The following is a 12,722-nucleotide window of genomic DNA, read 5'->3' on the forward strand; positions in this document are numbered from 1 at the left end:
GGGGAGGTGAGCATGGTGCTCATCTATTCCTGAATGGGAAGCTGGAGCCACAGGATCTTGAGAGCCTCAGTTTACACCCCTGCAAAGCAGTGAAGACCTTCCTCCAGAATTACTGGGGCACTGAGGGTAGCAGGCAGACTGCCGTGCCCACAATATAATCAGTCCACAAATGATGGCTACCATCATGACATCCCAGGCTCAGTTGGGGCTTGTGCCTTAGGAGTATTTGAGACTGGAGTGGAGTTCCTGGGAAGGTCATGCCATCTTATTGCTGACGAAGGCAGATGTGCTTGGGGGCAGTTGGGTCCCCAGGATTCATGCCCAATGTTCCTGAGGTTCCGCCACTCTGAAGCGGTCTGGACTAACTTGGGCAGCTGGGCTCATCTTGGTGCAGCCCCATACCACCGAGAAAGATCCAGGATGGACTTCTAACGGGACTGGGCTGGGACTACACGCACTTCTTAGAAGGGTGGTACTGCCTGGACTGCAGCCCTGCCTGACAGGGGTTGCTAGCGTGAGGGGGACTTTGACAGACTTCTGGTCCAGAAACGGGGGCTCTGGATATAGGGCGGTACAGCCATGCTACCCAACACCACCCCTACATCAAGGCTGCCATTCAAACACACTTTCTGTACGTGCGCTGAAGTGGCGCCTGTGTACCTATAACTGATGACTTCACATGCTACAGTTTCTTCTCACCAACGGTGAGGCACTATTGGGCCTTGCTCCAGGATTCCCACGCCAACTATCAGGACTCTGGCCGTTAGGTACCTTTACTAGATGGACGTCTTGTCTGCTCAGCTGGCTTTGGGATAGGTACTCTCTGTTCACAATCCATGGGTGTTTCAACACTTGAACTGCTGTTAGGCGCTGCTGCGGGTCCACGTGAAGCATCTTGGACACGACATCCTGCCAAGGGTTCAGAGGGGAGAAGGACTGTAGTGTCATGGGAATGCCCAGTAGAACACAACTGTAATTTTGAGGTGATTCTTTGCATTTTGGGTTTATAAGTCCGTGAATGTATTTTAAATGTCAATGATTACTGACTTAGCAGTAGACAGAAAGTTTGTGTTTCATTGAAGATTTTATAGCAAAGGTGTTTTGAACATTAAATGGCAAAAATAAGCTGCTGAAATACTATTTCAATAAAAACGGTTGCCTTCTACACACACAAGAAACACCATGCAGTGGAGCAATGTCCCTCTACGGAGAAACCTAACGCCTCTCGGCATCTGTCAGCAGTGACCTCAGTGACGCGTTGGTCTGTCCTGGAAGTCCAGCTGCTCCTGGTCTCACGTGTGAACAGGAAGCAAAAAAGACACTGTTTTCTCAAGGTCTCACAGCTGTGACAGGGTGTCCCAGCACACACAAGACGTCCATGAAGACGCTATCAGGGCCAGGCGGGGGCACTCGGTGGCTGAGCACTCACCAGGCATGGTTTGAAACAGAACTGTTGCCCACAGGCTCCTGTGTAAAGCCTGGGTCCCCAGGTGTCACTGCCGTGCTGGGAGCCTCTAGAAACCTGAGGAGGTGGTGGCATCTGGGGGAGGAGTCACTAGGAGCAGGGGGTTAGGGGTGTCTTGTTGCCAGCTTCTTCTGTCTCTCCTCTCTGCCTTCTGTCAGGCATGAGGTGAACAGCTATCCCCTGCCACCTGTTCCCGTCGCCATGAGTGCTGACTAAGCCCCTCCTGTTCCTGTTGCCATGAGTGCTGACTAAGCATTTCCTGTTCCTGTTGCCATGAGTGCTGACTAAGCCCCTCCTGTTCCTGTTGTTATATGTGCTGACTAAGCATTTCCTGTTCCTGTTACTGAGTGCTGACTAAGCACTTCCCATTCCTGTTGCCATGAGTGCTGACTAAGCACTTCCTGTTCCTGTTGCCATGAGTGCTGACTAAGCACTTCCCATTCCTGTTGCCATGAGTGCTGACTAAGCACTTCCTGTTCCTGTTGTTATATGTGCTGACTAAGCATTTCCTGTTCCTGTTGCCATGAGTGCTGACTAAGCACCTGGGGTCAAACGACCATAGGCCGAGCCCTCCAAAACCAAAGTAAAGCCTTCCTCCTTGAAGGTGGTGATGGCAGGCGCCCTGGTCACAGTGATAACAACTAACACACCCGGCATGCACAAGGCCCTGGGTTTGATTCCCAGTGACACTAAACAACCCCACACCGGACAACGACAACTCACAAAAACCCCAAGACACCACCACAGCTCTGTGTGAGGGTGAGGACGGAAGGATGGAGGATGATGGGGGAGGAGAGGAGGGGGGAGGGCACAGCGAAGGGAGAGGCTGGGGTGAGGAGAACCAAGGAGGTCAGCAGGCCGCCAAGGCCCCTCCGCAGCAGCGGTCTCTCCCTCTCTCTACTCTGGGACACGGCTCCAGAACCGAATCCTGGTGTGAGGCCTGGCTTTGGGAAGCCAAGCTGAGACAATCCTGTGCCACCTGAGACAAGGGGGGTGTGCGGGAGGAGCAGCTGGAGGGCTGGAGTCCACTCTCCGTCCATCATCGCCTCCACCAGGACCTCCACTCTACCCCACCATCACCTCCACCAGGACCTCCACTCTACCCCATCATCACCTCCACCAGGACCTCCACTCTACCCCACCATCACCTCCACCAGGACCTCCACTCTACCCCACCATCACCTCCACCAGGACCTCCACTCTACCCCACCATCACCTCCACCAGGACCTCCACTCTACCCCACCATCACCTCCACCAGGACCTCCACTCTACCCCACCATCACCTCCACCAGGACCTCCACTCTACCCCATCATCACCTCCACCAGGACCTCCACTCTACCCCACCATCACCTCCACCAGGACCTCCACTCTACCCCACCATCACCTCCACCAGGACCTCCACTCTATTCCACCATCACCTCCACCAGGACCTCCACTCTACCCCACCATCACCTCCACCAGGACCTCCACTCTATCCCATCATCACCTCCACCAGGACCTCCACTCTACCCCATCATCACCTCCACCAGGACCTCCACTCTACCCCATCATCACCTCCACCAGGACCTCCACTCTACCCCATCATCAAATCCACCAGGACCTCCACTCTACCCCATCATCACCTCCACCAGGACCTCCACTCTACCCCATCATCACCTCCACCAGGACCTCCACTCTATCCCACCATCACCTCCACCAGGACCTCCACTCTACCCCATCATCACCTCCACCAGGACCTCCACTCTATTCCACCATCACCTCCACCAGGACCTCCACTCTACCCCATCATCACCTCCACCATCACCTCCACTCTACCCCATCATCAAATCCACCAGGACCTCCACTCTACCCCATCATCACCTCCACCAGGACCTCCACTCTACCCCATCATCACCTCCACCAGGACCTCCACTCTACCCCATCATCACCTCCACCAGGACCTCCACTCTATCCCATCATCACCTCCACCAGGACCTCCACTCTACCCCACCATCAAATCCACCAGGACCTCCACTCTACCCCATCATCACCTCCACCAGGACCTCCACTCTACCCCATCATCACCTCCACCAGGACCTCCACTCTATCCCACCATCACCTCCACCAGGACCTCCACTCTACCCCATCATCAAATCCACCAGGACCTCCACTCTACCCCATCATCACCTCCACCAGGACCTCCACTCTACCCCATCATCACCTCCACCAGGACCTCCACTCTACCCCATCATCAAATCCACCAGGACCTCCACTCTACCCCATCATCACCTCCACCAGGACCTCCACTCTACCCCACCATCACCTCCACCAGGACCTCCACTCTACCCTATCATCACCTCCACCAGGACCTCCACTCTACCCCATCATCACCTCCACCAGGACCTCCACTCTACCCCATCATCACCTCCACCAGGACCTCCACTCTACCCCATCATCAAATCCACCAGGACCTCCACTCTACCCCATCATCGCCTCCACCAGGACCTCCACTCTATTCCACCATCACCTCCACCAGGACCTCCACTCTACCCCATCATCACCTCCACCAGGACCTCCACTCTACCCCATCATCAAATCCACCAGGACCTCCACTCTACCCCATCATCACCTCCACCAGGACCTCCACTCTACCCCATCATCAAATCCACCAGGACCTCCACTCTACCCCATCATCACCTCCACCAGGACCTCCACTCTACCCCATCATCACCTCCACCAGGACCTCCACTCTACCCCACCATCACCTCCACCAGGACCTCCACTCTACCCCATCATCAAATCCACCAGGACCTCCACTCTACCCCATCATCACCTCCACCAGGACCTCCACTCTACCCCACCATCACCTCCACCAGGACCTCCACTCTACCCCATCATCAAATCCACCAGGACCTCCACTCTACCCCATCATCACCTCTGCCATCACCCCCACCATACCCCATCATTCCCTTCACACCCATATTCTTTACCATCCCCCACTATCGTCTCAGCAGTCAACTCCTACACTGTCACCTCAGCCACCACCTCTGCTATTACACCATAGCTATTACTCCTTTTCTTTTTGTGTGTAGGTGGTCTGTATACATGTGACATGCATGTGTGCGTACGTGCATGTGGTTGTGTGGTGTGTGTGTGTGTGTGTGTCTATGTCTGTGTGGTGTGTGTGTGTGTGTGTGTGTGTGTGTGTGTGTGTGTCTATGTCTGTGTGATGTGTGGTCTGTGTGTGTGTGTGATGTGTGGTCTGTGGTGTGTGTGTGTGTGTGTCTATGTCTGTGTGGTGTGTGTGTGTGTGTGATGTGTGCCGGTGTGGTGTGTGGCATGTACACACACCTGTATGCATGTGTACAGAGGACAGAGGAGGGTGTTAGGTGTCCTGCTTCACCCTGCTCTGCCTTATTTCTCTAAACAGCATCTCTCACTGAACCTGGAAGCAGGCTGGCAGCCAGCAAATGCCGGTGAGCCTCCTCGCCAAGCCCTGAGGTTAAGGCTCACCGTGGCGGCTACATTTACCTTTTGCTTTTGGATGTTGGGTATTCAGACTAGCACTTCTACCTACAGAACATCTCCCCAGACTGACAACCCCTTCCAGCCCATCACCCCAGCTGTCACCTCTACCATTTTCTACAGTATCACCCCTTCGCCATCACCTCCACCTTCCGCACCATGGCGCCAACCCCTGCCTGAAGCCACAAAGCTTTGGTGATGGCAGCTCTTGGCCCAGAGCCCTTCTCTCTCTTCAGAACTTCTACAGTATCACAGAAGAAAGGTTCCTGGCACAGCTTGCTAGTGGTCAGACTGTGGTGTACTTTTTCCGGTACTGGAGAGTCTAGCACCTTGCAAACACCAGGGCCGTGACCACTGACCTACACCCTCAGCCCAACAGTGTATTGTTTCACTAGACAGGATTTGATGATGTCCACCAGAGAAGACCGGAGTCTGACGGCAGGAGGGCGATGCTGGTGACCAAAGTGTGCACACAGGCACACCCAAATTCAGTGACTTTAAACCAGTGCGAGTCTGCCTCAGACCTTTAGGGCGGTCATCCGGGAACATCTCTATAGAGGAGGAAATTTAGCAATAGAGGCCTGAGGTCAACCTGCAGTATCTCTTCCTTCGCAGGGTCCCTGGCTGCCAGTCACTCTGTAAACTTCAGGCTTGTGGCCCTGGTCACAGCAGCCAGTTCCCTAAACGCCGCTCCCCTCTGATCCTCTCGAGATGCTCGCCTACATTTCCTATTGGCTGTTTCTCTGCAGAACTTTACCACATTAACGTCATGAAGAAGGTCATTTTTTTTTTTAAATTAAAAACTGTGAAACACTCTTGAGTAAAAGTCTATAACGTTTGTATGGGTGGCATCTCCAGCTTCCTCACCAGCAGTATGCCTGCTGCAGAGTCTCCGTGACTGGAGGCAAGGACACTGGGAAACACACTCACTTTGGCTGCGTCAGATATGGAGTCCCAGTTTCCCCCAGAAAGGGCGTACTTCCCACTGCCAATCCTCGCCAGAATCTCCTCAGGGGTGTCATCTGGTCCATTGGCAAAAGGGGTGAACCTGTGTACGAGAGGGTCGATGGCCCTTAGCTGACAGCTCCACAGAGTGCTGTCTGCTGAGGGAACAGGGCTGCCTCTTCTCTTCTGAGTCCAGGGCTCACGCTAAGGAACGGTGCATGTCCAGTACCATGCCGCCTTCCTCACTTGGCGCGCTGGAAGTCAACAAGATGGGCGGGGAAGGCCTTTCAACCCTGGTGTGCATACTTTCTGGGCCCTTTCATGTCTCAGTGGTGCCGGGATGGTTGGGAGTCTGCCTGGAGATTTGGTTTCCATGATGGCAGAGTGGTTCAGTGGCCGGGAACCTGAGGTGTGAAGTCTGAGGGACCTATGGGGTGGTCTACCACCAAGTCTGGGCTCTTGGGCAGAGTGATTCTTGAACTTAAAGGACACATCATGCATGTCAGGTGTAGTCCTGGTCCACCACCCTGACATAAGTCACACACACATCATTAGCACACACCTCCCAAGAAGGGGAACATGGGGCTCTCCTAGTGTTCCTTTCAAGAGAATGGTTCAGGTAGTGGAGAATGTGGGCTGGCCTGCAGAAGGCATGTTTTGTTTATGGGCTGAGTTTACAGAGACCACATAGCTGACTGTCCTTGTCCTTTCCTTATCCTTCAGAGTTTGAATAGTCACCCTAACCCAGACGGGTTGGCCTTGTTTACACACAAGGACCATCGAGGAGGGGTGAAGCCCTCGGGCCTGATGCTAACATAACACCCCTGGGGGCCCTCCTTTACCCAGCCAGCATGGTGTACAGCAGGATTCCCAAGCTCCAGACATCACACGCTGCATCGTAGCCTTGCCGCTTCAGGACCTGGAGGGGCAACAGACATGGTCAGGATTGCACTGCGCAGCACCATTCCAGAGATTTTCCTAAGCAAACAGGAAGCCGGCAGGGTGGCATCATCTGCTGGGTCATGTTGTAGCCTACCATGTTGTAGCACGGCCCCTGCAGAGAGGGGCGGGGCATGGCACTGGCCTGACAAGAATGGTGTTAGGGCAGAGTTTTGCTTACCAGATTAGGAATGTCATTCAATGCACAGTCACAGTGTGGGACAGCTATCCTCCAGAACCCCATTGTCCCAAACTAAAACTCTGTCCTTATTAAGTACAAATTCCCCACTGGCCAACCCAGTCCCTGGCAACCCCATTCTACTTTCTTTATGAATCTGACCTTTCGAGGAACGTCATATAAGTAGAACCACACAGTGTTGTCCTGGAGCTAGCAGCCTAGGCAGGAATGACCTTGACTGTGTCCTTCTGTCTCCACCTCCCCAGCACTGGGTGTGCCACTGTGCCCGTATCACCTAGGCTGGCCTCCAGTCCCTGAGCTCAAGCGCCCTTCTTGCCTCAGCCTCCCGAAGAGCCCCAGTGGACTACAGGTGTGTGCACTGTGCCCCGTGTTTCAGCTAAAGGTTACGGAGGAGGACTAAGGGGGTGGAATTCCGATGAATCGTCACGTCGTACACGGTGTTATTGTTGGGTATGTTCAGACTTGATGGCAGTGAAGATGCTCATGGGTCACTGCAGACTGCCGTGATGGCCTGAATGAAGCCTTAGAACGCCCTTCAGTTTCTTCCCAGGTGAGAGCGAGGGGCCTACCTTTCATCACTGCCTTCCTGACATCATGGGCCATGGCGCAAGACAGGTATTAAATGCCGAGTGAACTGCAACTCCGAGCCACGGGCTGAGTGACCTCCCGAGTCATTGAAATACTGACTTTGCTTATCTTTCCTCAGTTAGGAAACGTGGCTACTTGTTTGCACTCTGTCAGTATTAATAACAGCCACATGAGGCACAATCGGAGCTTTAAACCAGCTGTTTCCAAAGGGGCCAAGGCTCGTCACATGCCTGGACAACCCCTGGATAACCTGATAGCGCTGCTCAGTCCCTCTTAGACCTGGATCTGCCCGAGCCACTCAGGAAGCACACAGCAGTGTCTTCTTCTTAGGACTCGCGGCAGGTCTGACAGTCCTGCTCAGGAGGCCCAGCACGGGGCCTGAGCCTCCCCTGACTCCATCAGCAACACCAGCCCCTGCTGCTACCACTGTGACCCCACTTTACTATCAACTCATGCAAGAATCCAGACTCATCACCACAAACATCAGTGGCAGCAGAACCTATTGGAATTGGCCTCAGGAAGCCGGCAAGGGGGACGGAGCAGAGCGGTTCCCTTGCACACATGTGAGCATTTGGGTGCACACTGCTGTGGGCCCCCAATATTCAAGTCGGATGGATGCTGACTTGTTGTCAAGGAAACACTAGAGCAAGAACCACGGGGCATCAGCACCATTTAAGTTTTTCCAATGGAAAATAAAATGCTCACGGTGACTGAGTAATACTGGCTGATTGCGGAGCAACCATGCTCTCTCCTCCCTCCACAGCAGGCTCTCCTTCCTGTCTCGAGGACTCCACTGAGCCCATTGTGCTGCCTCAATGCCCCAAGCTCTCCAGTTACCCTGGTAACAGGAAAGGCAGTGTGCTTCCCTCAGCCGGACATCTCCAGCTCTCCTGGGTCTGGGGACTCTACCTCGGGGGCCACAAAGTTCGCCGTGTAGCAGGGCGTCATCAGCAGGCCATTCTCTGCTCGCAGCTGCTTGGCAAACCCAAAGTCACAGATGCGGATAGATTCGGGGTTTCCAGACTCATCCATGTACAGGATGTTACTCGGTTTCAGGTCCCGATGAACAACCTGGAAGGCAGGAAGCATTTGTCAAGACTGAGTGAGGGAGAAAAGGAGGGTGAGCGGGAGGCAAAGGCTACCTGGGAACTGACTACTGGGGCAGGTCTCACGGCAAGAGAAAAGGATTGTGTTCTTCTGAGGAGCCACCCTATCTCGATCACCTATGCTGGTCACTCAGGGCCAAGTACCCACACAGAGTGCCTTCACACAGGAGGACTATACGACTGAATAGAACGCACGTTTATCTGAGATGCAGGAGCAGCAGAAGGGCCTGTGGCGGGCAGCTCTGGCTACGGAAATGAAAAAGTTCCCTTGCTTTTCGTTCACTCAGAGAACATTGGCCCACAGCGGGCTTTGGGGGCATGCCAGTGCATGGGCCATTTGTCACCAGTACCAGAAGCACCCATGCACCTGCTGTCACAGGCACGCTGACTCCTGGCCGTGAGGGGCGGGGCTCAGGGCTGCAGAGACTGCACCTGCACCATTCAAGGCACAGACTCTAAGCATGTGCCATAGTAACAGCGACAGCTGTCAGGACAGAAGGGCCTGCAATACCGCCAAACAGTGCAGCCATTCAGGACACAAAGTGATGCCTTCTGAAGGGACAGAAGGCCCTTGTGCAGACATGTAGTGTGCCTTCATGAGGTTTGGAACCTGAACATCCTGACTGTCCTTTTGCAGAGCAGTGAGGGGTTCTGCAAAGACTGAAGTGATAAACCTAGGCACTCGGGCCCGGTTTATAGACACTGATGGCAGCCTATGGGAGACTGGAAGACTCCTGTCTCCATCCCTCACTAAACAGAAGAATATCTGTGAACTCTCACATCAGGATACTTCCAGAATCTGGCTACTGGGAAAACTGTGTGTGGAACTCCTGCACCACGAGGAAGCCACACAAAAAGGACCCACTGTGAGATCTTGGAAGAACTGTGCAGGCTGGCAGGTCTGTGTACACAGTTGGCCCAAAGCTGCTTTACGAGAAACTCTGAGGAGAGAGGGAAGGGCCAGAGGAAAGGGTAGAGGCGAAGGGTGGGGTGGGGGAAGGATGGAGGGAAAGACAGAGGCACAGGGTAGAGGGAAGGAAGAAAGGAAGGGTGGAGGAAAAGATGCCGAAAATGTATTACGCTGGGCTGCTCCCTCCTGGAGACAGAGAATGTGGCCCGGAGCTCTGCAGTGTGGTCTTGGTGGGGTTGGCCTTAACCAACCTGTGCTTGATCGTCAAGACATACAAAATGCATGGTCCAGACTTCAGAAGTGAGTCCCTGAGGAGCTTGGTGCAGTCTAGTCTGAGGCTCAGGGAACCCCAGTTGTTACCCTTTGTTTAGCTTTATGTATCACAAGTCAGGAAAATTCTAAATCTCTCTTTATCAAGGACAGAGCATCGAATTTTCTTTGCTAAGACTGGTTCACAGAAAGTTATTAACTGAGTTCCTGTATACCATGTGTACAGATGACTTCAGACCCACAACGGGTGGCAGGACAGGTCACAGCAAACTACATCACTTGGGTACGTTGTTCAGAGCTGAAGGAATAAGAGGGTGCAGGAAGCACTCTGCCCTCCTGCTTGTCTAAAGGCAAGATGTCAGTTTATAAGATGTCTCACTCCTGCATCCACAGCTCTGTGACTCCTCTACAGTCTTGCATCTACCTTCCTGTCAAGTTGCCTGCTGCCCTGAAGCCGGTGCACTGCCCTGGCCTGGGCCTTGCCACTGGGAGCATAGGTAGCCCCACCTGAGTCATTTTCTGTTCCGGCAAGTCAATGGCACCCCAGCCTTACCCCTTGGGAGTGCAGGTAGTCCATGGTCCTGGCGATGGTGTACAGCACGTCACTGGCCTCACGCTCTGAGAAGCACCGTTGACGGAGGATGCGGTCCAGCAGCTCCCCACCTCGCATGAGCTCCATCACCAGGTATACGTACTTGCCATCGTCATAGACCTGGAAGTCAAGGGGAAGTGCAAGAACCTCAGGGACCTGTATGTCACCATGGCTGCCGTCCTCAGGCCCCTGGCTATGTGAAGGAGCAAGGGCTCCAAGTGGGGTGGAGGAGAGAAGCTGAGGGCTGTGTCCCTAGGAGCAAGATCAAGTTGTTTGGCTATTGTAAATGGTGAGTAGCCATTCCAGCTATACAGGAATGGATCTTCTTAGGAGGGAAACAGCTTTGATACTCTGGGGCATGAGCAAGCTGGGCCATGGGAGACCCAGGGCTTGAGGAAAGTTTCTTAGCTGAGTTAGGTCATAAAGTTATCCTGCCAGTCTCTGAGAGGTCAGAGCACCATAGAAGGAAAAGTGACAGCAGCAACAGCATTCGGCAAGGACAATGCTTCTCAACTGTCATCATGCATATAACTTCGGAGGTCAAGTCAGAGTGCATGCTCTGCCTCTGCAGGTCTGGAGGGGAGGGGACCTGGCTCTAAGAAACACACAGCTTTCACCAATACTAGCTTTAAACTCAGTTTAAAAAAATAAAAAACAGAATGCAAACTGGCTATTTTTGTGCCCTGTATAGATGAAGATGACCACATATGCACCCCAGTCACCATATGCATGGGAGCCCGTGGGTGCCCAAGCTATGAGAACTAGGTTAAAATGGGTGACAGACCTGAAACCTTATGCTTAGCTCAGTGATAATCATTTAATTGATGAATTTCCAGAACAAGCTCCTAAAATAATTTACCCGACTTTGACCTGCGTAATAGGTGTAGAGCTAATTATGGTGTGTGTTTCTGAGCTTATGAATTCACCGTTCTATTTTGAAGGTGGGAAGATGACGCCATCTCACACCTGGGCTGCTCACGTCAAACAGTAGAGAGGGCTGGTCTGAGTCCACAGAAGAGCTGGTTTTGGTTCATGAATCTCACATGTAAACCAAGAATGCACAATCAGAGCACTATGCTTGTGCAGTGAGTGTCTGAGACCCCCAGGGGCAGAGCTGGCTCCATGTAAGCTTTTGGATGCAAGACACTCATTGCCAAAGTTCCCTGGGGTTGAACTCTTACTCTGTGAGCTGTTGCCCAAAGGGACATTGAGGTAGTCCCAGCAGCTATGGGCTGTGGGTGTATGTCACGGAAATAACTGTACTCCAAGAGGTAAGGGCAAGAAGAGGGAAAATTTCCTCTCTTTTCAAACCCATACCTGCCCTTCAGGCCTTTACGGGGTAGAGCAGCCTTGCAGACAGGCCTGATGTGGCTGATTCCTGCTCCAGTGCCCCTCATCAGGGAAAGTCCAAAAGAGGCTGTAAACATCTTCCAGCCAGAGTTGAGTGGGACCTGCTGTCCTCACGCCACTGTCCATCTGTCAGGCAGGAATGACCCCATGACAAAGAACAGCACTCTCACTGATGCACACAGGTCTTTCCTATTTTATGCTTGTGCATGGCATGTGGGGAGAGTGGGGAACTATGTAGGGTGCATACACACCCACCCCCAAGTTAGGGTGACCAGCTGCCGAAGCACCAAAACTCTTGGGTGAGAAGTGTCTGAGGCCTGTGATCCTGGGCACGCTGAACACAGGCAATGTGAGAAAACTCGCACGGTGCAAACAGAGGCGATTTTGTGTCAGTTGAAGAAGAAAGCTGAGGACAGGCTGCTACACAGAGGCACTTACGTCTTTTAGGGTGATGATGTTGGGGTGCTGGCCATACCGCAGGAGGATCTCGATCTCTTCTGAGGGGTCCCTTTTGCTCTTATCGATGATCTGAAGCGCACACAGCAGGAAGAAGTGAGAGATTTGCTGCTGGCCTTGTTGGACCATTGCAGATTATGCACAGCACAGCTGCCCCCACCCCCACAGTACTCAACCAATTAAAAAGAGGAAACCAGGCCTGTAATTCCGACTCTGAGGGAGCATGTAACAGGAAGACTGCAAGCTGTAGGCCTGGGCAACTTAATAAGACCCTGTCTCAAAGGAAAAAGTAAAAAGAAGGATGCAGTTAGGGATGTGGCTCGGTGGCAAAGTACTTGTCTAGCATGTACAAGGCCCCAGGTTCAACCCTAACACCACAAGAAAGGAGACAGCCCT

At 53.1% G+C, this 12,722-nt stretch overlaps 1 protein-coding gene across 6 annotated transcripts in view; it reads right to left on the reverse strand.

Moving 5' to 3' along the window:
* The window catches only part of Rps6ka2 (ribosomal protein S6 kinase A2), a 263,912-nt gene that overhangs the window by 3,352 nt on the left and 247,838 nt on the right, over nucleotides 1–12,722 (reverse strand). For 5 of the 6 annotated variants that reach the window (XM_052750789.1, XM_052750791.1, XM_052750792.1 and 2 more), the window contains 6 exons: nucleotides 12,309–12,398; nucleotides 10,482–10,640; nucleotides 8,552–8,713; nucleotides 6,759–6,835; nucleotides 5,839–6,019; nucleotides 772–909 (listed from right to left, as the gene is read on the reverse strand). In XM_052750789.1, the coding sequence (XP_052606749.1) occupies nucleotides 772–909; nucleotides 5,839–6,019; nucleotides 6,759–6,835; nucleotides 8,552–8,713; nucleotides 10,482–10,640; nucleotides 12,309–12,398 (807 nt within the window). The remainder of the gene's footprint in view (nucleotides 1–771; nucleotides 910–5,838; nucleotides 6,020–6,758; nucleotides 6,836–8,551; nucleotides 8,714–10,481; nucleotides 10,641–12,308; nucleotides 12,399–12,722) is intronic. The other variant, XM_052750788.1, reaches the window with a different exon arrangement.

This window comes from Peromyscus californicus, unplaced genomic scaffold (assembly GCF_007827085.1).
Source record: "Peromyscus californicus insignis strain IS unplaced genomic scaffold, ASM782708v3 Scaffold_22__1_contigs__length_63687245, whole genome shotgun sequence".
Taxonomy (NCBI): domain Eukaryota; kingdom Metazoa; phylum Chordata; class Mammalia; order Rodentia; family Cricetidae; genus Peromyscus; species Peromyscus californicus.